We start from the raw sequence: 24,406 nt of genomic DNA, 5'->3' as shown, positions 1-24,406 counted from the left end.
TTGTAGTAGTCAACTGTTTGCATTTTAGGGTTGCAGCAGTAACACTTAGTCCCTGTCCTTAATCAGACACTCAGTTGTCACTTCTGCCTGCTTCTACTGGAACAGTGGCCAAATACCAAGTCAGCTGCTTCTAATCTTCAGAGAGTCCATTTCAGAGTTAATTCTTACATGTTAACCATGAAGCAATACAACTCTAAAGGCTGGAAGAGAGCTTGGAGGGAAGAAGACAAATGTTTATTGAGAACTTGCTGTATGCTGCATGGTTATAGGAACTGTAACATTATCTATTTTATAAATTCTCATGGTGAGACCCAGAGAAATAAAGTGCACAGTATCTACAGCACTCCAGAAACATTTTATGCTCTTCAAGACTTAAAAATATATTTCATAAGAATGAGTTTACTCTGAGTACTGCTGTAGCTTATAAAGATTTTCTAAAATGGGCTTTATTTATTGAACATGTTAGATAAGCAAATTCATTTCCTGCTCTGAAAGATTTTCTTTTTTTTAGTGTTTTGGTTTATGAAATTGGTATAACATAGAATCTATGTTTGTGATTAAATTAACTAAACTTGTAACTGTGAGTTTTTTAAATTTGAGAATCAGTGTAAGAGTGATTAAAGGGCACACGCCACCTGGATGGGACATCCATTGCTGCCTCACTCTAGGGAACTAATATGTACCTCAGTTTCCCCTCCTATAAAACTAGAATTATAATAATAGTACCTTTTCATAGATACTATGGCTGTTAGAACTAAATGAGTTCAATAAAAATTAGTTGATATTATTTCAATTAGTGCCTCATTTAAATTGTTTCATGGACTTTTTTTTCTCTGATTTTTCAGGAATTATCCCCTACTTCAGATACAAACTTAGTCCGATCCCTAATGAATCTGATAGACTGTTTTATGAATGACTTTGCTGATGAAGTCAAAGTAAGAGAGAGAAATGATCGAGAAACTTATTCTTTACTTGAGGTAGGTCCATTTCTCTTTGAGTCTTGCAATAGAAAGACATCCATTGCTTTCCCCAATGCTTCCTAATTAATTAACCTCATTTTTCCCGGAACTGGAGTCTGGACAATGGGTGGTAGCTGAACAGTGAGGAAAAAGTCAGGTCCCAAATGCCAGGTGCTGGTAGGAAAGCTCCTTGACTGGCAGTTCTGTTGGATCATGAAGTTTGGGTGGAGCCCGATGATTCCCACAGATCTGCTACTGATTACCTTGGGTCATTTGGCCAGTCTCAAAGATGATCAATCCTCAAAATGTCAATGACCATTGACAACAGGATTCACCTCCCCTTCAACCTCCAAATTATAATTCATTGCTTTTTCTCCTTAATTTTCCCCCTTTTTCATGAGATATAAATATTTAAAATATGTATGCGTATTGAGTATAAGTATATATTTGAAATGAGGAAAGCAAGAAAATATATAATCTATAAACGTTTTAACTATAAATTATCAACAGACCTTGAATCTTCTTTAATAAAAAAATTATGTATTGGCTAATGGTAGCACTTCTAATGGAATCAGTTACATTTTTGCATATATTTTATGAAATAAATTTTTAGTTTCATTTCAAATGGTTTCCAGGGAGAGACAGTCTGTGAGTAATCTGTGAGTAGGTGAATAGTGTGAAGCCAGAGTTCACAACTTTTATGAGCATAGTCAAGACTGTTTTAGCTCTGGCATTAAAAAGGAGATTTGATTTTAAAACTATCAAACAGGCTTTCTCATTTGAGTGCTGTGTCTTCTTGTCTCCCCTGTTCCCTCTGCCTGAGTCTGGTAAGAAAGCTTGCAGGTTAGCAGTTCTAATTATACAATCAATGCTCAGGTAATTATTACAACAGGTAAATAAAAGTATATGAATTTGTTCTACTTTTTAAGAAACACTGCATCAAAATTTAAATTTAATAAATATATATAGTGGGTTGATTATTCTTTATTAAAATCTGCTTTTGTACTTTAATAAAAAGTTATCTCAGTGTTCTTTTTAATATCAAAGTTCAGCCATATACTTAAATTATCACCTGATTTACCAAACTAATCATTCTAAGGTTTTACTATGCCTAGAATTTATACTTTGCATTGTATTATCTTCTCTGATAGTAAGATTTTATAAGACATGTAATTTGATAGAAAAAAACTAATTATTACAAAATCCTGAGATAACCTACTACCATATATCAGTTTATTCATTTCCTTTCAAAGATATTAATCTGGCTGATATGATTTAAGCTTCAAGAATAGATTAAAGTTATTCTTTAATGCACTCTTATCTTCTCATCTCTCCAATTCAGGGCATTTTTCTGTTTTCATTGATCTGGTCCGTTGGTGCTTCTTGTAAAGATGATGATCGGTTGAAATTTAATAAGATTCTTCGAGAACTAATGGAAGGCCCGATTTCAGAAATAACTCGAAATAGGTTTAAATTACTGAGTGGTACTGAGCAAACGTCTTCAAAAACACTAACTGTTCCATTTCCTGAAAAAGGAACAATTTATGATTATCAGTTTGTCACTGAGGTAAGAGTTCTGAAGCAAGAGTTGTACCTGCCAGCCAGGCAGAGTCTCCTTGGAGACACACAACACATAAAGGCTCTGTGGCCACCTTGTCACCACTGTTTACCTTAGGAGACAGCATGGAGTAGAGGAAGGCACGCTGGTTGTGACGTCAGGCACACCTGGGTCTGCCATATAGCCTTGGAGTAGTTCTTTAATCTCCCTGAACCTTGTTTTTCTCATTGATAAAATGAGATAAATAATAATACTTGTTGGGCCAGTTGTACTCATTGCAAAAAAATCACACATTAGGACATCCAGTCCAGCAGCAGGCGAGTACTGCTCAAGGACACACCTCTGGGAGGTTCATGGTGCATGTTAGCACATCACAGGCTAAGAGGTCCTGCAGGACTGCCGCTGGGTGGTTAGGAGTTCAGCCCTTCCCAAACAGATTGGACAATGCAACCTGGGTGATGTTTGTTCACTTGTTTGTTTTTGTGTAACAGCTCCCGTAAGTACTGTAAATGAGGACAAACTTTTGGTATACATATTATTTAAATATATGCAGATTTAAGTGAGATTGGGATCACACCATATCCTCACTGGGTAGTTGTATATCCTCCTTCCTCCCTTAATAAAGAAAACAACTCTCTGTCTCACTGATAGTTCTTTAATAAACTTATTTTTATAAAACCTCCCTATAATCTACCATTTGGATGGACCATGATCCATTGCGTTTCGTAGTCTTGGACATTGAAGTGTTTCTGTTGTTTTAGTTTTAATGCTTTTGTGAATATTCTTGTGCACAAGTCATTGCATACATATCTGATTATTTCTTTAAGATAGGTTCCTTGAAAAGGAATTACTGTATCATTTTTTAAATTTTTATGGCTCTTGACAATGTATTGCCAACCTCACCTCAGAAGAGACTCTTCACCCTGCCAGCCACAAGATACCTTTATATCTTTGCTAATTTTACTTCAAATGACTAACAATACCCTACATTTTCAGAGCACTTTGCAGTTTATTAAGCTTTTCCACAATCACTTCTGTTTTGTTTCCCAGCATCTCAGTGAAATGGGAAAGGTAGGATTCTTTTTCAAATTTTACCATTGAGGGAATTGAGGCTCAGAGATATTTTGTGATTTTTCCCAGGATCACACAATCTCTAAATGACTATCTGTTCCAGGTTTTCTGATTCTTAATTTTTCCTTCCCCACAGGTGGCAAAATATCTATGTTAGAAAAGATTATCAAGAGTATCGAAAGAGCATTATTTCTTCATCAGTTTTAGAAAGTTCTAGGAATTTCTTTGCAATACTATTTTTAGACTGATGTAAATTCAGCCTCCTCAAATTCTCTACTATGAGCACAGCACTGCCAGAAGATACAAAAATGAATAAAGCACAGTGCGGCCCTCTGCGAGTTCCTAACCTCTTCAGAAGAGTGTCATGTGTACTGTAGGACAGAAGAGTCTTATATGTCAAGGTCCAGGGACACAGGGCATTTTTGTAACCGGTAGGCCCATCAGTGAGGCTGGGTTTTAGGGAACATGAAGAAGGTGTGAAGGAAGAATGGGTCTAAATTCTAATACGCTTCGAAAGGCCAGGAGCTTAAATTGGATTTTGCAAGAATGAAGAGGGCAGTGGTGTTTTTCTAAGGAGAGAGTTAACGTGATATTTTTGAAAATTTTTGTTATAGACACTGCCTTAGCAAATTAAACTTTTAGTTCATAAGCTAATTGGATGAAAAGATACAGTGTAATGTTAATTCATAGTAATAATCTCATATTAAGAAATCTTGTCTGTTCTGGATATCTGTTGAACACCAACATGAATATAGTTAACACTACTGAGCTATACACTTAAAAATGGTTGAAGGTAAATTTTAGGTGTTTTTTACTACAATTAAAAAGAGACACTACTATAAATAAAATAGATAACTGATAAGGACCTACTGTATAGCACAGGAAACTCTACTCAATACTCTGTAATGACCTATATGGGGGAAAAAAATCTAAGAAAGAGTGGATATATGTATATATCTAACTGATTCACTTTACTGTACAGCAGAAACTAACACAACAGTCAAAATCAACTCTACCCCAATAAAAATGTTTTTAAAAAAGAAAGAGAAATCTTGCTTGAAATAATAAGCTGATGTTGTAAGTACCATTATAAAAGTCAAACAATATGCAGCTGATGTTCTATGTAGAAAATTTTTCTATATGAACACTTTCTGTGTGAACAGGTATTGAATAAAATTCTTTACGCTTTAACACATTGATTAGACCAGTTTTCTCAATGCCATTAAAGAATCTAACAATTGGCCAAAATAACTGATCTTTGGGTTGATATAATCAGTGGTTTCGGGACATCAAAAGTATCACAACATTGCCATTTCATTTTTATTCATATAAAAGCCCAATTTCTCCTTAATTTAACACAAAATGTAACTTAAAAAAATTAGAGTGGAGAGTTTTAAAGGATAAAAACAAATGCATAAATATCAAGGATTGTTGTCTTGATTGTTCATCTTTTCTGCAGTGGCACAGGAGTGCCATCTAAAAGTATTTTACAACATAACATTCACTATTTGGATATTTATTGTAAACAGGGAATAGGAAGATGGGAACCATGGGTAAAGAAGTTGGCAGAAGCTCCTCCAATTCCTAAGGATGTGATGTTTAATGAAATCATTGTACCAACTCTGGACACAGTTCGATACTCTGCACTAATGGAATTGTTGACCACCCATCAAAAGCCTTCAATATTTGTAGGACCAACAGGAACTGGAAAGAGTGTTTACATTATTGTAAGTATTGTAGAAATCTACATGATAAAATGTGCATGATAGTCCTAAGAAAATTATTTTTTAAACTACCTGAACTGGTAGGCAATGTTTTTTAAACACTTACGTATTTCAGTGTTGGAGCCACAGAGAATCTTTGAGTAATTGCCTATTTATTTTTGAAAGTTGATTAAAGATATTATGCTACTTTATATCACTAGATTATTGTCCATTTTAAAGGTATTTTAGTGAAAATAGCTTACACAGGATGAAGAATTTTATCTCCCTTAAAAAGGGTGTTTTGGTTGATATTTAATTTTCTAAATTATCAAATATGTAAACAATTACTACATGGTAATAAGACTGATTTTCTTTAATGATTTCTGGAATCACACTATTGTATGTTAGTTAAGAAAATGCTAGCTGCTGTAACAGGTATGCCCCAAATCTCAGTAGCGTTATAAATCCTTGTTCCCTTGTGTTTAGGGGGTCATACTGATCAAAGACCAGTTCTTGCCTCTAGTTTCAGATTTCTGAAAGGAGAAAGCTGGCTGGAACTATTAATGAGTAGCACCTCCAGCCTTTGGCATGGCAAGTAACTGCAAGTTTCCCCCGGGTCAGTTGGACAGTGTGGAAGGTAACTGGACTTGAGCCTTCCTGGGACTCCATTCCATATGACTGCCCACAGCAGTGAGGGAACTCCATTAGTCCCCTTAGGTCAGGGAACTGTGCAATGTGAATGTCCCTTGGGAGTAAGTAAGGAACCTGCACATCTGGTTTTCTCAGAGAGCAAACATTTGGAAGCTTGCCATGACAGCAGGCAAGATAACATTAGCCAAGAGAGGACCACAGTGACACCCAGTGAAGTGGGAATTTTGCCTCTCTTCCTCCAGCTCTGCCCGCTACCCAACCGTGGGCAGGAAGAAGATAGGGAAGGCAGGTGGAGGAGAGAGGGGGAGTTATTGGTGGCCCCTCCCCCATTGCAGTTTCCCAGTCAATTCACATTCTCCCAGTTGTGACAGTACCTGTTTCTAGTTCTTTATTGATTTTATATTTTAATCCAATCCTTTAATCCTTTGGAATATATTTGGTTATATAGTGGAATAATTGTCCTGGTATTATTTATTGAATAATCTCTTTCCCAACAGATTGAAATGTCACCTTTATCATACTAAATGCTGTATGTATCAAGAAATATCCAAGAGTGGGGAGGGAAGATGTTTAGACTGAGATTTTTAAATCAAGGTGTTGAGTTGGACTGGATTTTTAAAAAAAATAACAAAGTGTACAGAAATCTAAAGGATTTATCTAAGATATTATCAAGAGTTAGGGAATGGAGACTTGACATGGTTCAAGGCAGTGGGTGGAGAAAAATAAAGCCTTTGTCATTTGTACCCCCATCAAATTCAGCCCAGGTAATAAATTGCCCAGGCCAAAAAAAAAATTACTTTTCACAAAATTGGGAACATACTTTGCATCTTATTTTGTAATCTGCTTTTTTCTACTTAAGTTATTGTAAATATTTTCCTATTCCATTATTATTCTACAAGGTGATTTGTAGAAAACAACATCTTGGTTAAGAATCATTGTAATTTTACCTGCTTTCCAGTGAATTCCATTTTGAAAGTACAAATTATATTATGTAAGCTTCCTAACTTACAGTCAGATAACCTGATAAAAGTGGAAAGCTAATAAGCTATATTACAGAGAACATTGATCTGGAGAGAGACAAATGGCAGTCTAAATTCTTGTGTCATCTCTGAGACCTTAAGCACGTTTCTTAACCTCTAAGTCCCTATGACTTCATGTTAAGCAGGAATGTGTACTCTGCATGGTGGTTTTAGAAATCAGAGAAGCCACGTGTCCAGAAGGCCTGGACAAATAGACACACTCCATTGACTTGGTAACTGTTATTTCTGTTGATTCCATCTCTTTTTACATTATGACACTCTAAGGTTAAATTCGAGTGTGTCAACAATGATGCTTAGTGGTTATTTTGAAATGTCAAAACGTAATTGCAACTATGGCTCGTTATTTCCTGTTATACAGAATTTTCTTTTAAATCAACTCAATAAAGATATATACAAGCCTCTGCTGATTAACTTCTCAGCACAAACTACAGCAGCTCAAGCTCAGAATATTATCATGTCAAAACTGGACAAAAGAAGAAAGGGAGTTTTTGGTCCTCCTTTGGGCAAGAAAATGGTAATTACTCTCTGTTTCTATACGTGTAGTACAGCAATGGTCCTATTCATGGGCATTGTTACATTCAGAACGAGGAAGCCAGATATACTGGTACTGGATGTCTTTTTGTACAGTTTTTTTATCACAGATTTTGGTTAAGTTTTCTTAAAAGTGTGTTCAGATTTGTATGTGCATCAGGCAACTTGACATTAAAAACAAGCATTTGCCCTTTGAATTCGAAGTAGAATATACATCTGGGAAATTACCTACCTTCCTAATTCTCTCATTAACATTTTTACTCAGCGGAGTCTTTGCTGCTTGCTCTCTCAGCCTTTAAACAACCAAGCTATCAATTGACTTTTCCTCTACCAAGAATACCCTTCCCAACCTTACTGTCATCACTCAGAGGTGATAATCATTTTAAAATCACACCTTCCTCATTTATTTTAATGTACTGAAGTTGTACAAGGAAAAAAGAGAAGGAATAAGGAATACTGAGAAACAAGTCGCATGAGAGGATTAATAGGTTCTAAACTCTTAACTATAAAGGTTAGTAATAAGACTGTCTCCCTGTTCCTTGGTAACATGGATGCTAAGGGATATTCCTGATGTGAAAAGAAACCATCACTTCTCACATATGTACCCCACAAGAAGATAATCTGATTCTTTGCCTGAACATTGTTTGCATCATAGGACACTATATTAAGATGTTAATATTTTCTAATCCCTCTTCTCCTTTCATTGTCAGGTTGTCTTTGTAGATGATGTCAATATGCCCGCTCGGGAGGTGTATGGGGCTCAACCTCCTATCGAGTTACTTAGACAATGGTTAGATCACTGGAATTGGTATGACCTAAAAGATTGTTCTATGATTAAACTAGTGGACATTCAAATCATGTGTGCTATGGGACCTCCAGGTACGTTTTCTGAGTTTGTGATTAAGATTGACAATCACTCTGGCTATATATGAAGGGCAGGAGAAAGAAAGAGAAATCGGACAACTTGAGTTACCGTGTTTTGTGTATATATTTTCTATGTCTGTATGTTGTGACCTAACAGAGTGACCACAATGATCAACACTGCAGAGTGGGTTGCCTTCCTTGGTGTCATTCTCCCCAAACCAAACAGCTCTTCCAAATCCTTTTTCTTCCACCTTTTGGGACTTTGCTTTCCATTTCCTGTTCCTGCATTCTGAGGTCCCAGATCCCCTGAGAACCCAGATCCCCCTGGGGAAGCTCATTTTCCTCTGTTTCATTCCTTAAAGTTTCAACATCCCTGCTTCAGAAGTCACCTTTCCTCTACCCCAATCAATTCCCATTTTAGTGAGTCTCTGGATTTAGACAGACTGTTGAGGGGGAATTTGAGTAGGAAATGGCCAAAAGAATTAACTCTTAGAGATCCTTTACACTTTTCAGGGGAAATTTGTGAACTCAAGGAGATCTCTATATAGGGGAAATTTTTTATTCTAGAATATCTGAAACAGCTTGATTCAACTAACTGGACATTTTTAACTGTTCTTTTCCTGAACTCAAGCTGGTATCCTATATTTTTAAAAATTCCCCTTCTTGATGTACCATGTCTTCAGGGAATCTCTCCGGTATTTGCCTCTGAACCACCTGACCTTTATCTGACCTATAATGCAGACAGTTTGCTCTGAGTCAGTAATTGCTCTCAGTACACTCCCTGGGCCACTTTGAATGCTTTTTTTCCTCCCCCCCTTTTTTTTTTTTTTTAATTCTATTGCTCCTGGGTCCCAGACTTTAGCTCCGCTTTGCCTCTCCCCCAATACCCAGCAGTCATTTGTACTAAGTGTCCACTTTCCTGGCCTCTTCAAGGACTGGACAGAGGAGCAGGCTAAATCCATGAGGTGTCTTTTCCTCTTGGACCCCATTTTCTAAAAAGACCACCATTTCTGAGAGTTCTCTGGGAGGAAGGGTTGAAGATAGAGCTGGGTATATGATCTCTTACCTTTCCTTCTGCAGCCCTTTTACCATCTCCTTAAACTTGCCCAGGTAAATCAGTGTTTATTATAAGCTTCTAAATACATAGAGATACATAACTGTTTTGATCTATAGGCGACTAGTTATATGCTTTCACACATTCATGTTTTCAGAATCAGCACAGTATAATAGTGGCAGAAGCAAAATACAGATTTACCTGGTTTGAAACAAACATAAAACATGAACTTACATATTTTTAAGCAATATAAAGGTATCATGCACATTTAACACCACTTCTTAACCAAAGATTTCATGATAGAATCCCTTTAAAGAGAAAATGCATTTTGTTTATACATGTAAAGATGATAATATCAATCAATTTTGTAAAATGATGTTACATTCTAAGTCTGTTACTAAAACTTTATATTTGAAAATGTAATCAGTATTTTGTGAAAATGAGATAATCCCCCAGTTTTTAAAATTACAGGCAGCCAGTGCAGTGGCCATGTGAACCACATAGACTAGTCCTAGGGAAATTTATTTCAAGATGTGGGGGAAGAATGAGGCTGTATGCCAAGGTCATGCTGAATTTCAGCCATGTGGAAAGGACCCTAAAGTATGGTCAGTGAGAATCACCAGGGTTATGTTAATACTGCATACAATATTATATTAACATTGTATAATATTGTATCGTAATATTGTATTGCAATGAGAATGTTTGACGGTTTACTGCTTTGGGCTATGTATGAGTCATGGAGAAGGTGGCCATTGGTTCTTTCTGTCTGGTCGAATTTCCTTTGGTAAATAGACCTGACCAAGATTATATCTAATTAGTTGAACTTATTCAGATCATTGAACTAGGAAACAGCACCTTGGGGTTGAGGAGAAAACTGTTCTGAGGTCAAGGTTATCCAAATAATCGATTACTGTTCTCTGTGTGCTGTGAATTTGTCCATCTTGCGTGTTGTTTTATGCTGTAAAGTGTAGAGAAAATACTCTGGTATATACGAGTAACACTGTTAAGGGTTATCCTTTTTAATATTTAGGTGGTGGTCGAAATCCAGTAACTCCTCGATACATGCGACATTTCAATATTATAACAATCAATGAGTTTAGTGATAAATCCATGTTTACAATCTTCTCTAGAATCTTAACCTGGCATTTAAAAACCTGGTAGGTAATTGAAGGTGTGTTTGTTTTTTCATTGGGGGGGGGGGTGTAAAATCTTTGCGGAACATGTCAGTACAAGTAGTGCTTCTCAAACTTTTCCACGAAAGCACTTTTAGACAAGGAAGAAGATAACAGGTAACATTGCTTCCCTCCTTTGCTCCCATCTGCAGGTATGGGAACATAACACAAAGGGGCTGCAGTATCTTTCTCTTTTTCCTTTATTTTTCTGACGTCTTGGATTTTAACCTAAAAATCCATACACATTTTGCCTCCCGCAGTATAATATGTCCATGTTGGAACGATCAATATTTTGAATTTTTGCCACATAGTTCAATTAATGCTGGAAAGATTGCCAGGTTTATCCTGTGACTTTGACACCCAGTAGTAAAACTCTTGAGTTCCCCAGGGGTGTCCATGTCCAGGTTTGAGTATAACCTTGGAGCCTGTACCCTGGGGAAGTGTTGCTCCCTACCTCTGGACACTCAGCACTTCTCCACAAGATACTTGGAGGTCGGGGAGCCAAGTGGACCTGAGCAGTGCAAATCTTGGCTCCCTGATGTGGACATCGTTCTCAGGAAATTGTCATTCCTTGCCCTATCCAGTGATGATGGAGGACTCCTTGTCAAGCCAGAAGTGAAATAGAGCCAGTTTTTTCAAATGGATATTCTTTCCCCATGTTCTTTCTACCTTAATCATTCCTTTTGCCCTTAAAAAAAAAAAAATCTTGGCTCACTGTTCATTTTACTTTCTTTTTACTCTCCTTTTTCTTGTTCCATTTTCCATATTTCTTTCTGTGTTTTTATTTTCTCCCTTCCCTTTCTCTGAAAATACCCATTTCACCAGTGTTCTTCAGGGGTTCTATCTCTATGCAATTAAGAATGCCAAGGAGTGAAAGAGGTTAGGAAGCATCGTTTAGTGGATGCTGGGTTTAAGTTACATAATATGGGTTCCTCGGCTGGATTTTCTGTCAGTAGTCTTAAGTTCATTAAGTTCGTCCTGCTTACTCATGGAGTTCCTTTGAACATAAAATAAAATAATGAATGGAAAGTAGCTTTAAAAGAAGTTAAAATTCTATTATTATAGCAAGAAATGGTAATTTTGTAAACAAAATCAATTGATTTAATCGTAAGAAAAAATTCATGCTAGTCATACTAAATATCATTTATGTATCATAATTCTGTATTTGCTAACATTTTTCTTTCTTTTTACTTAAAAAAATTTTTTTAAGTTATAAATTTCCAGACAATTTTCTAGATTTGACCACACAAATTGTAAATGGTACGATGACTCTGTATAAAGAAGCAATGAAGAATCTCTTGCCTACTCCAGCCAAATCTCACTACCTGTTCAACCTCCGAGATTTCTCCCGTGTCATTCAGGGTGTGTGTTTGTCAAGACCGGAAACAGCAGAAACCAAAGAAGTGATTAAACGTCTTTGGGTTCATGAGGTAAATCTCCATGTTACTGATATATGATGATGCAGGAAACAAAGATTTTACCATGCCAACAACTGCGTAAAAAGAAGTATTCAGCAATTTAAATAAATGGATTCCACTATTTGGCATTCTGAAGGCCAATGGTCAAGATAATTTCTAAAAATACTTTACGCTAATATGTTTTATGACATTTAAGATGCCTTATCTCTCATTTTCAGGAATTTCTGTTGATTTATAGGCTATTTCAAAGTAGGTATCATTCTTGATCTCCTTTAAGTGACTTAATCTTTGTTAGTTTGACTTCAAATAATTATGAGATGGAACACTTTCGTTTTCATTAGAAGTGAATGTATTTATATTCATTACTTACTTGTAGTGATATTAGATGCCAAAAGAACTACAAAGTAAACTAGATTTGAGAGCATAGAAACTATATAAAAATATATTTCTCTTTGGGAAGAGATAGATGGGTGAACATTTTCTTGTAAAAACTTGTAGAGGAAGGGCAGGAGAGAGAGAAAAAAGAATACAAAAAAATAATGCATCAAAAAGAATAGTTCAGGGACTTCCCTGGTGGCACAGTGGTTAAGAATCCGCCTGCCAATTCAGGGGACATGGGTTCGAGCCCTGGTCCGGGAAGATCCCACATGCCGCGGAGCAACTAAGCCCGTGCGCCACAACTACTGAGCCTGCGCTCTAGAGCCCGCGAGCCACAACTGCTGAGCCCGCGTGCTGCAGCTACTGAAGCCTGCACGCCTAGAGCCTGTGCTCTGCAACAAGAGAAAACACCGCAATGAGAAGACCACGCACTGCAACCAAGAGTAGCCCCCGCTCGCCCCAACTAGAGAAAGCCCGTGCATAGCAACGAAGACCCAACGCAGCCAAAAAAAAAAAAAAAAAAGAAGTTTAATAGTTTTAAAATAGGCAAAGAGTATGGGAAAGTGGGAGGAAAATTTTCTCTTTTTAATATATAACTAACATGGTTATTTTAATTTTAATTAATGTAGTTAGGAAATCTAGAAAATGGAAATGTACTGCTATGTTAAAACCATGTGTTACAGAGACATAAATTTCAAAAAGGCTTTACAAAATTCAATCTTTGTAGGCTTTTTAGATCTACAGTTTGAATTTCTATATCCTCACACATTCAAATATATGCCCAAGTGAAGGTCAATTCCACTCAGAAATTTCGGCCACAGCAAGGTCCCTAAAAGTGACTCTTTGGAAAAGTATGATCTGCAGATTCCACTGTAGGTCACTTAATTGCCCGAGTGGGATCCATATTCTGGGACATGAACACAGGCTGTCAGCCTGGTAGCCCATGTGAGTGACAGAAATGTGCTGAAAGGTATAGAGGGAGAGTGGCGAGAGGGGAGGATGTCATTGACTTCACTGAAGGAGCACATTACCTAAGACAGCATTTGGTCACGGGCCAAATCTTCCTCTAGGAAGCATCTCGCATCCTCCACCTCAGGAACTTTGCCCTTGATATTCCTTCTATCTAGGACACTCCTCCCATTATCCACACGGCTTGCCCGCTTACCTCCTTAAGATCTCAGCTCAAATATAACCTTACTATAGAGGCTCGTCTTAGACCATCTCTACGCGCTATAGCTCTTTATCCCTTGTCTCGCTTTATTCTTCATAACACTGAGTGTCAATTGACCCCGTCTGTATTTTTGCTTACTTACTGTCTCTACTAGAATAGAAGCTTTATGAGAGCAGTAGCTTTATTTATTCACTGCTTTCCGCAATGCCTGATACATGACAAGCACTCAAGAAATATTGTCAAATGAGTGCATAAAGGGAAGAAAGAAGGCATCTTACTATCCATAACATGCTTCGTCACGTGGGATTATAATGCTTTGCTTTCTTCCAATCATGAGAGCAGTTCCTATTTGCTGTTGTATATTTGTGGTATGTACAGTTAAACTTTTTAGCCTTTTTCAGATCCTGTCCTGCCTCTGATGTCAGATTACTGAGTTTTGACAATGGCTGTTGAGCTCTTTGGGCATTTAATAAGGTTCATAATATAATAACTCTTCATTTTTAGTGACTACTTCATATTCATATAGTGTCATGAGTTTAGGTCCTTGGCTCAAAACCTTGAAATGGCACCTGACTTCGTGGGGAGGAATTTGGAATAAAAGTCCAGCAGTCCATAAGACCTTGTATGTGTAGCTTTCCCCAGGTTTTTCAGGTTACCTCCTGCTCTCACCTTCGTTCACCCACAACACAGGCCTTCTGGCTTTTTTCTGCCTGGAATGCTCTCCCCCCAGCTGCTGACCCTCTGGGCTGTCTCCCTACTGCCTTTGATCAAATCTCTCCTTCTCTGTGAGGCACAACGACCACCCTAATTAGTGCTGCAGCCTGACATCCCACTAGCAGTTCCAGCCTTGCTTGACTTGCTCTATTCTTCTTCTTTCCGTAGCAGTCGCATAGCATGTATCACCTTCTAACATGCTGTACAGTTCATTTGTTATGTTTGTGGTCCATCTCCCGCAGGTAGCATGCCAGCTCCTGAGGGCAGAGGATTTTTTCCCCTCACTGATTTGTCCACAGTGCTGAGCACGGTGCTAGGCACATTGTTCTCACCATCTCAAAAAATATAAAGTGATTGAGCTTAACACTCTTAACTTGCGCTTTATTTCTGTTTACTCAAAAAGATTTCGCTACTTTAGGTGACTGTTTCCTCTCCACACACTTTTACCAAACTAGACAACCCAATATAATTTCACTAAATGATTTTTGAGATATAAAACTGGCTTACTATTTTGCATTCCCTTTGGTTTCTGCATTGCTCTCAATCGTTAATGTGCCTAACATCTGGTTTGCTTGTTAAATATAGAGACTCAGCACAAGCAACCCAAGAAAAAATAGATAAATTGGGTTTCATCAAAGTTAAAATTTTTCATGTTTCAAAAGACACTATCTAGAAAGTGAAAAGACGACCCATAGAATGGAAGAAAATATTTGCAAATCATGTATCTGATGAGCATCTAATATCCAGAATACATAAAGAACTATTACAAAGCAATAGTGAAAGACGAATAACCTAATTTAAAAGTGGAGAGAGGATTTGAATAGACATTTCTCCAAAGACGATATACAAATGGCCAATAGGTACATGAAACAGTGTTTAACATCACTAGTAATTAGGGAAATACAAATCAAGATCACAGTGAAGTACCCCCTAACACCCAATAGGATGGCTGTAATTTAAAAAAAAAACAAAAAACTGGATAATAACATCGCGTGTGGGAATGTTATATGGTGCAGCTGCTTTGGAAAACAGTTTGGTAGTTCCTCAAAATGTTAAACATAGAGTTACCATATGACCCAGAAATTCCACTCCTAGCTATATACCCAAGAGAAGTGAAAACATAGGTATACACAAAAACTTGTACATGAGTGTTAGCAGAAGTATTCATAATAGCCAAAAGCGGAAACAACTCAAACATACATTAGCTGATGAATAGACAAACAAAATGTTTGTTTGTGTGGGTGTGTTTGTGGAACTCTATTCAGCCGTAAAAAGAAATACTGATACACGCTACAACATGGATGAACCTAGAAAACATTACACTAAGTGAAAGAAGCTAGACACAAAAGGCCACATATAGTATTTTCCCATTTATATGAAATGTCCAGAATAAGCAAATCCATAGTGACAGGAGATTACTGGTTGCCAGGGGCTGTGGCGGCATATGGGGTGGGGATAATAATAAGTGACTGCTAATGGGTACAGGGTTTCTTTTTGGGGTGATGAAAAAGATCCAGAGTTAGATGGTGGTGATGACTGCACAACTATGTGACTATTCTACAAAAACCATTGAATCGTATGCTTTAAAAGAGTGAATTTTATGATATGTAAATTATGTACCAATTAAAGCAATTTGTAATCAAGACTTTGAGGCAAATGAATTCGAAGCACAAATACAATATAAATATGCCAGAAATTACTTCCCCTGCAAAGATTTAGATTTATAATGGAAAATTTTATGTGTCAACTTTTAAAAATATAAGGGGTGGCAATGGAATAATAGTCCCCTGTACGGAAGAGAGGAGGGCAGATATCAGCAGAAGTGAGAGGGAGCTTGCTAAGGTGTTGAGAATGTTCTATATCTTCATCTTGGTGGTGGTCACCTTGGTGTAAATATGTGTAAAAATTCCTGGAGGTGTACACTTAAGATTTTTGTACCTCATGTAAGGAAATTTTTAAAAAGAAAAAAAAAAAGATCTTCCCAGTCTCCATCCTCAAAACTTTTAAGTCAGCAGGTCCAGAGTGGGGCCCTAGATTCATGTGTGTTGACAGTCTCTGAGAAACACTGCCTTAGGTTCTTGTTCTTGCTAAATTGCAGCTAGATAATATACTTGATTCATGCTTAGACACTGATGCCCAATATGTGAGGTTGTCTTAGTTTCCTTTTTCTCATAAGAAGGAGGAGGTCTTCGGTATCTCAATCCAAGGAAGTGACTATTGGCATATGTTGGGAAACTCAATTGTCCCATAGAGAAATAGCTTTTGAACTGGGGGTGGGGAGTAAGTGGGAGGCTTCAGTCATACCATTTGTGTATCTACTGATGTTAGAAAAAGGGATGACACTATTATGTCAACCAGACAGCAGTGAAAACACTAAAATCATTGCTCTTGAACACAATTAGGCTGATTCCAAGGCAGTTTGTAATAATTACATTTCTCAGTTCTGTAGTGTTTTCACATTTGCTGTCATTTCATTTTTGCCATGCATCTGTGAGATTTGTGAGTCAGGTATTACTACTTCCATTTTATAAGGTGAAGAAGCTGATGCAGACAGGTTTAATGTTAGAAAGTTTGCTGACAAAAATATGCATTGCTTGTTATTGTGTGTATTAGTCTACTAGTGCTGCCATAACAAAAATACCACAGAGTGAGTGGCTTAAACAACAGAAATTTATTTTCTCATACCTCTGGAGGCCAAAAATACAAAATCAAGTTGCCGTCAGTGTGGGTTTCTGGTGAAGGCTCTCTTCCTGGCTCACAGAGGGCCTACCTATGTCCTCACAGGGCCTTTCTTCTGTGTGTCTGCAGGGAAAGAGCGAGAGCTCTGTTGTCACTTCCTTTCCTTGTAAGGACAGCAGTGCGATAGGATTAGGACTCCACCCATATGAGCTCATTTAACCTTAATTACCTTCTTAATGGACCTCTCTCCAAATACAGTCACATTAAGGGGGTTAGGACTTCAACATATGAATATGCGGGGGAACATAGTTCAGTCCAAAACAGACTGCAACCAAGGGACATTCATACCACTCTGAGGAAATAGTTATTTTATGTAGCAAGCCTGATTAACTACTTTTTGCAGTCCCACAACATGTGCAGATAAGCAGAGATTTATTTTAGTAGATTGCCCTCTGCAATTACTTACAACAAAAATAAGACAAACTTGCCCTCCACCTAAGACATTCCCTCGTTATCTAGAAAATGTACTTTTATTAAAAAAAAAATCTATTGATTTGACAACAATTTTCAAGATGTTATCTGGCTGAGAAAAGGAAAAGCTCACTTCAAGGGAGTTGCAAAACCCTAGATACCAGTGCCCAGCTCTGTTATCTCTATCTGAGTGAGCAGCAAATTCACTTACCTTCTCTAGTATTTTTTTCCCTTCTCTAGTCCTTAATGCTCTTTGCATGGTCAGTAGATTATATCTATAATATACTTCAGTTCCCCCAATTTACCTTTATTTATTGATAACAGTGTAACTCTGTATTATTCCAAATATATATGGTTAAAATTAATATTTAAAGTGAATATTATTATGAGCCAGTCCTCGTTTGGATATGCTTTTAATAAAACCCATAGAAATTTCTTGAGAGCACTTTTTATATTACTTGAGATGAGCACAGAAATGAAACTAAAAAAATAGAAGAATCAGTTCTTAAAGCTGCTTTTTAATTATTATACAGGTCCTTAGAGTGTATTACGATCGCCTTCTGGATAATGCAGACAGGAGTTGGCTGATCAACTACATTCAAGAAATCTTGAAAAAATATATGCATGCTAATTTTCATGAGCTGTTTCAAAGTTTGGATTTTGATAATGACGGAGTGGTGGAAGAAGATGACTTACACAGCTTAATGTTTTGTGATTTCCATGATCCCAAGAGAGAGGATACCAACTACAGAGAAGTTGCAGATGTAGATGCTCTCCGGGTGATAGTAGAAGCTCACCTAGAAGAATACAACAATATGAGCAAAAAAACCCTGAACCTTGTCTTATTCCGATTTGCCATAGAGCACATCAGCCGAATATCCAGGATCCTGAAGCAGCCTCGCAGCCATGCTCTTCTGGTTGGTGTTGGAGGGAGTGGAAGGCAGTCTGTCACCAGATTAGCTGCCCACATGGCTGATTCTTCAGTTTTCCAGGTTGAAATCTCCAAGGGCTATGGTAATTCTGAGTGGCATGAAGACTTAAAAGTGATCTTAAGGAAATGTGCAGAAGGGGAGATGCAGGGTGTCTTCCTGTTTACAGATACTCAGATTAAAAAGGAGTCATTTCTAGAAGATGTCAACAATCTACTAAATGCTGGGGAGGTTCCGAATCTCTTTGCATTGGATGAGAAGCAGGAGATATGTGATAAGATGCGTCATTTAGATCGCCAACGGGATAAAACCAAACAAACTGACGGAAGCCCCATAGCTCTTTTCAACATGTTTATTGATCGCTGCCGCAACCAACTGCATGTTGTCCTTGCCATGAGTCCCATTGGAGATGCATTTCGGATTCGTCTTAGAAAGTTCCCTGCTCTTGTTAACTGCTGTACCATTGACTGGTTTCAGGTATTGTCATGTAAATTTTAGATAGACTTCTAGAAATATTGATTCTCCCTCATCAGCATGACTTATTTTAGAGCCCCCCACCAAATTGTAGCTTAGCAGAATTTTCTGATCAGTAATAATGTATTTTATGAAATTATAATTCAAAAATCATTATAATAGAAAAACTTCTTATTGCTAGTGTATACAGTCATTGACATCAATTTATTGTAGAAAGTTTTAGGATAAAGTTGTGTTATCAGTCAGGTTCCTGACAGGGAACAGAGAGCACCCTGGAAGGCCTCACTGAGGAAAGTTGAATGAGGGGACTGTTCATAGAGGTGTAGGCAGGATTAAAGGAGCTTGAGAGGGATGGTCAGGCAGGAAGTGGTAGAGTGTAGCAAGAAGATGTTACTACAGCTGGGTAAAAAAAGGAATAGGGAGGAAAGAGTGTTACTGGAACTTGGAGCTGTGGAAGTAGGAATGTCTGATAGGAACAGGAACCCAAAACCTAGAGCTCAGCTTCTGCTAGAAAGGAAGAGGGGTAGAAATGCCTCTACCTCTTTTTTTTTTCCGGTCTCTTTCCATTAGCAAACCCAACAGGACGTCAAAAGGAAGAAAGCCCCAGCGACCACTTTTTCTAGTAAATTTCAGTATCAGGAAGTGCAGAGCAGACAAGGGGGTGGGGTAGGAAGTTTGCAAGCTGTGGCAGAGATCCTGTAAGTGAGATCTAACACATAAGAATTTTGGACCTTGGGGAATTTACATAGCCCCTTTGTTCCTCCATTTCCTGCTAAGATTAATTATTTCACGAAAAACATATTTATTGAACTCTTGCTTTGTAGCAGATCTTATCCTAAAGCTGGAGGTGAATAGGAAAATGAAATAGACTAGGCTTCTGCTTTCCTTGAGTTTGCTTACTTGCAAATTAGTGAAAAATAATTCATCATACAGGGTAGCATGTAGGCTTTCTGAAGCAGTGACCTTTACGAGGAAAGATGAAGGACAAAAAGTGCCAGTTCTGAGAGGATCTGGTAAGAGAATAAATTAGTGAAGACAAGAAGCTACATAGAAGGAATGAATGGCGTGAGAGAAAATTAGGGTGACAAGGGCACAGTAACTGAGGGGTAAGTCATAGAGCTGAGGTCAGAAAGGTGGGAAGTGCCAGATCAGGTAGAGATTTACAAGTTGGGCTTTGGATTTTATTTTGAATGTGCTGGGAAGTCTTTGAAGGATTGTGAATTGAGAGTATGAAAAGAGCTAATTTGCCTCTGATAAGATCACTCTGGCAGCTGCATAGAGCATAGAAGCAGGGAGACCAGTTACGACACTGTTGGAAAATTCCAGGAAGATGGTAACAGAGAGTTGAACTGCGATGATGGTTGTGGGTATAGAAAGAATGGAAAAGATTTGGAAGCTGTTTTAGGGATGGTGCCCATAGGACTTGCTTTTGGGATAGATGTAGGATTGAGGAAGAGGAGAGGGATCAAGGGTGACTTTGGCTTGAGCAACTGGGTGTATGGTGGAGATGTTGACTAAGTTGGGGAGGACTGCAGCTATTTTGGGGGAGGTAAGAACCGTGTTTTAGACTTGTTGAGTTTGAGATGGTTATAAGAGAAATCAAAGAGGTAGTTGTTGATCTAATTCTGGAGTTTAGGGGAAAGGATAGTAACATTTACCTCAGAGAATTGTTGGGAGAATTAAATGAGATAATAATAGTAGAATGCACACAAAGATAGACATTCTATAAATTTAGTTCCTTTTTTCTTCCTTGCTCCTGCAATACTCATGCGCAATTTCTCTAACCCCTGAAGAAACCATGAAGGGTTAATATTGCACGCATTAGTTACTGGCTCCCTGTCCTAAGGGGTCAAGTACTTGGGGGAAGTTCCTCATGAGTGTCTGTCCCACCCCATCCCTCATGTTTTCCCCTGCATTTCCACCATCCGTGAAGGACCGCCGTAATAACAAACTCCTGTCAGTAAATTGGATCATGTGCTAAAGCATTTATCTTAAATTCAGGCCTGGCCTGAAGATGCACTACAGGCAGTTGCCTCCCGCTTCTTGGAAGACATTGAAGTGTCAGAGGAAATACGAGATGGCTGTATTGAGTTGTGTAAAAGCTTTCACACTTCTACTGTAGATTTATCGACATCCTTCTATGTTGAACTTCAAAGATACAATTATGTGACTCCTACCTCTTATCTTGAATTAATCTCTACCTTCAGACTGTTGTTGGAAAAGAAAAGGAGGTAAAAACAAAATTTCTTATTTCAAAGTAAGCTATGGTGGTTTTTAAAACATTTGTGTGGACAAAAATGACATAGCGATGATGTGGTAGAGATTTATTTCATATATGTATATACTGTGAGTTTTGTTACATCATTAAATGATTTACTCCACAGACATTCTTAGGGTAGGGAGCAGGGCTTATTCTTTTGTGCAGATGCATTGCCCAGCACATGATATGCATAATCATACCTGTTTAAGGAATGAAGGTGTGCCGCTCAGAGGTGTGGTAAGGCTCCAGGATACTTTGACAATGCTGTTGGGTAAACAACACTAGTGAGTAACTTTTCTTTAATAAGTAATTAGATAATAAATAAACCTTCTCTTTAGGTATTGAACAGCTGAAACCCAGAGACAGCCACTCAATATACATAACCAGCTTTCCTTCTTTAAGTAAACTCTTATTTGAAAACATCAATACAAACATCAATAAACTTATACGAATTTAAGCAATTTTTTATATTGCATTTGTAATTTTTAATATTTTTCTTTCCCTCTTGAAGTCTGATTTAACAAACTAAACTTTCCCAGGTACTTAAATAATTTCTAAAATCTAGTAAGTTAAACTTATACATATGGTAAGCCTTAAGTCCTTTTCAGTGTTTGACTGTTGTCTAAAAACTGAATGAGATTTTTTTTACTTCAAAGCACAAATTAGCTCTGTTGAGCAATTACATAACTTATATTGGAGTATGAGGCTGATCTGTTCATCTAATAGACCAAATTCTTTTAAATATTAAAAAAATACTTAAAACACCAAATGTGCACAGATTCCTTGACAAAAAAATAATAAGTTTAGTTTTTGCATATTAACTATAGTTCATTCTAAATCTTCCTATGGCTAACTCACTATCTCAGGCATTTTGAAGTACCTTTTCTCGTATTGTCCAAGATGCTACCTAGATACTGGTGGGAAACTCCTTAGCCGTATTTCTAGTGACTCTTGTAATGCCTTCCACAGCAGGAGTGTCATAGCTTTCCTATTCATCACGGCACACACCCCGTGTTGAATCATACCAATAGTATTTTTTCCATCTACCTAGTGAAATCTGCAAGTCCCACCCAAGGCTGCTACGTGACTTAGCTGAATTTTACTATTTCTTTGGCTGTCATTTTATTATTTCTTTCCAGGTAGATCTTAGGATCTTTAACCTAATGGGATCTTGCTTTTCTCCCCCCATATTTTCCCATCCAGGGAGATCAAAACCACTTGGGGAGTCTGATTAATTTGGGGGTATCACTCATCTTTCTGTTTGATTATATGCTCACAGTATTTAAGGCCATCCTAACTGGAAGAAAGATTATAAAAGTGAGATACAAACTTAGAGAAAGGTTGAAAGTAATAGTTTTCTAGGCATTTTTAGATATTCTTGTTGGCCTTTCAACTTTCTTCTTTTTAAAAATGTTCTCCTTTACCTCAACTAGAATTCCCACCCTGTAGTTATTCTTCCCATAATAGCTAAAGTCTTTAGATCTCCTTATAGCCAGGTAGTACTGTAACCTAGAAGCAAGTTATCAGGTTCCCTGCGAAGAAACCAGTGTTTTAGCCAGCAAAGCATCACGTGGGATGAACCACCACACTGAAACTGCTTCATGTTGGCAGGAGTGAGACCTTTCCAGTGCTTGCTCCGATAGGGTTCCACTGAAACCAAACTCACAGATAATATGGTATCCTCTATCCAGTCTCCTCAGTTCCCATTGCTGTAACAGGTTTTGCTCGGAGGGAATCACAAATGCCAAAAGTGTAGCATGTCCTGACTTGCATGTCCTAATGTTTTGTTTTTTTTCCTATGACAGACTTTTCAGTTTTCCAGCTCAAGTCAGTTAAGCACTCAGTTGAAGAGTGCGCTTCCACCTTTAGACAATTATCAGGTTGGTTCGTTACCTACTCCAACCAACTTTTTGAAGAGAATTTCTAAAATGTGTCACCTTTTACTTTGAGACATTATGGCATCTCAAATATTTAAAATGAAACAAATTATAAAGGAGAGTTTTCTCTACTCATAATGTATAATTATCTCTAGAACACATATGAATGCAGATAAAAAATTTAAAGTATGTAAAAATATTACATTATTTTGAATCACTATTATTACCTTATAATAATTTTGCACCAGAAAAGTGTTGTGCTTTATTCTCTATTGGCCACTTATATCTTCAATTTAAAAATTCCTGTTTCAAGATACTTAACACATCTTAAAATTATATGCCACATTTGGCAGCATTCAAAATAATATATTTGGGGCACTGAAGTCTATTTAAAATAAATTTGAAGGAACAATAATGTTGTTGGAATAAACTTCCCAAGGTGACTAATTGTAGAGGCACATCATTCGTCTTGGTATAGGAGGTTCCTTGCCTTATACTTAGTGTATTTATCTTTTGAGTTTGTTATATGCCTAGATATTGTGTCAGGTACTGGAAATACAAAAAATCCCAAGACATACTGTCTACGTTTAATTGCACACAATCTGAAGCTCTAGAGTTTATGTTTTTCACAAAATTGTTAATATATGTGAAAATCTTTCAAACCACTTTTTAAAAATTGAAGTATACCTGATTTACAATGTTGTGTCAAAGCGATTCAGTTATATATATTTATAACTTTTCAGATTCTCTTCCATTATAGGTTATTTACAAGATACTGAATATAGTTCCCCGTGCTATACAGTAGGTCCACTTCTTTAGTTATGCCTTGAAAAAGCCTGAAAAGCTCAAGAACACTTAAGTTTTTTCCTTGAAGGAGGAGCTAGAGCCTGACAGCTAACCTTGTTTTATCTTTGCTTTCAGTGAAGTAATGAAAATGAAGAAGAGGTACGAAGTGGGTTTGGATAAACTGGATTCTGCTGCATCTCAAGTAGCCACAATGCAATTCGAGTTAGAGGCTCTACATCCTCAATTAAAAGTTGCTAGCAAAGAGGTTGATGAAATGATGATGATCATTGAGAGGGAGTCTGTAGAAGTTGCCAAAACTGAAAAAATAGTGAAAGCTGATGAAACAATAGCAAATGAACAAGCTATGGCTGCCAAAGCCATCAAAGATGAATGTGACGCTGACCTGGCAGGGGCCTTGCCCATATTAGAGTCAGCTCTAGCTGCCCTTGACACTCTCACTGCACAGGTAAGAGCACAGCCACAGGCTTGCTGGGAGACGCATCATCATAGCTTAAGAAAGTACTTAATATTGTGTGCTACAATCTAGTCTGTCTTTCCAAATTAGTCTCCACACTTAATGCGATTGAAATCATTTTCAAATTGGCAAAAAGATTCCCTCATTCACCTGGAAAAAAAGAAATGTACA

At 37.4% G+C, this 24,406-nt stretch overlaps 1 protein-coding gene across 1 annotated transcript in view; it reads left to right on the top strand.

Moving 5' to 3' along the window:
- The window catches only part of DNAH7 (dynein axonemal heavy chain 7), a 249,393-nt gene that overhangs the window by 131,483 nt on the left and 93,504 nt on the right, over window positions 1–24,406 (top strand). The window contains exons 34-43 of the mRNA XM_057551036.1: window positions 846–977; window positions 2,302–2,526; window positions 5,118–5,315; window positions 7,341–7,496; window positions 8,224–8,392; window positions 10,462–10,588; window positions 11,814–12,033; window positions 17,968–18,840; window positions 20,839–21,068; window positions 23,896–24,226. Of these exons, the coding sequence (XP_057407019.1) occupies window positions 846–977; window positions 2,302–2,526; window positions 5,118–5,315; window positions 7,341–7,496; window positions 8,224–8,392; window positions 10,462–10,588; window positions 11,814–12,033; window positions 17,968–18,840; window positions 20,839–21,068; window positions 23,896–24,226 (2,661 nt within the window). The remainder of the gene's footprint in view (window positions 1–845; window positions 978–2,301; window positions 2,527–5,117; window positions 5,316–7,340; window positions 7,497–8,223; window positions 8,393–10,461; window positions 10,589–11,813; window positions 12,034–17,967; window positions 18,841–20,838; window positions 21,069–23,895; window positions 24,227–24,406) is intronic.

The sequence above is a fragment of the Balaenoptera acutorostrata genome, chromosome 8 (assembly GCF_949987535.1).
Source record: "Balaenoptera acutorostrata chromosome 8, mBalAcu1.1, whole genome shotgun sequence".
Lineage (NCBI taxonomy): Eukaryota > Metazoa > Chordata > Mammalia > Artiodactyla > Balaenopteridae > Balaenoptera > Balaenoptera acutorostrata.
The sequence above is the reverse complement of the archived record's forward strand: the minus strand, read 5'-3'. Positions and strand labels throughout refer to the sequence as shown.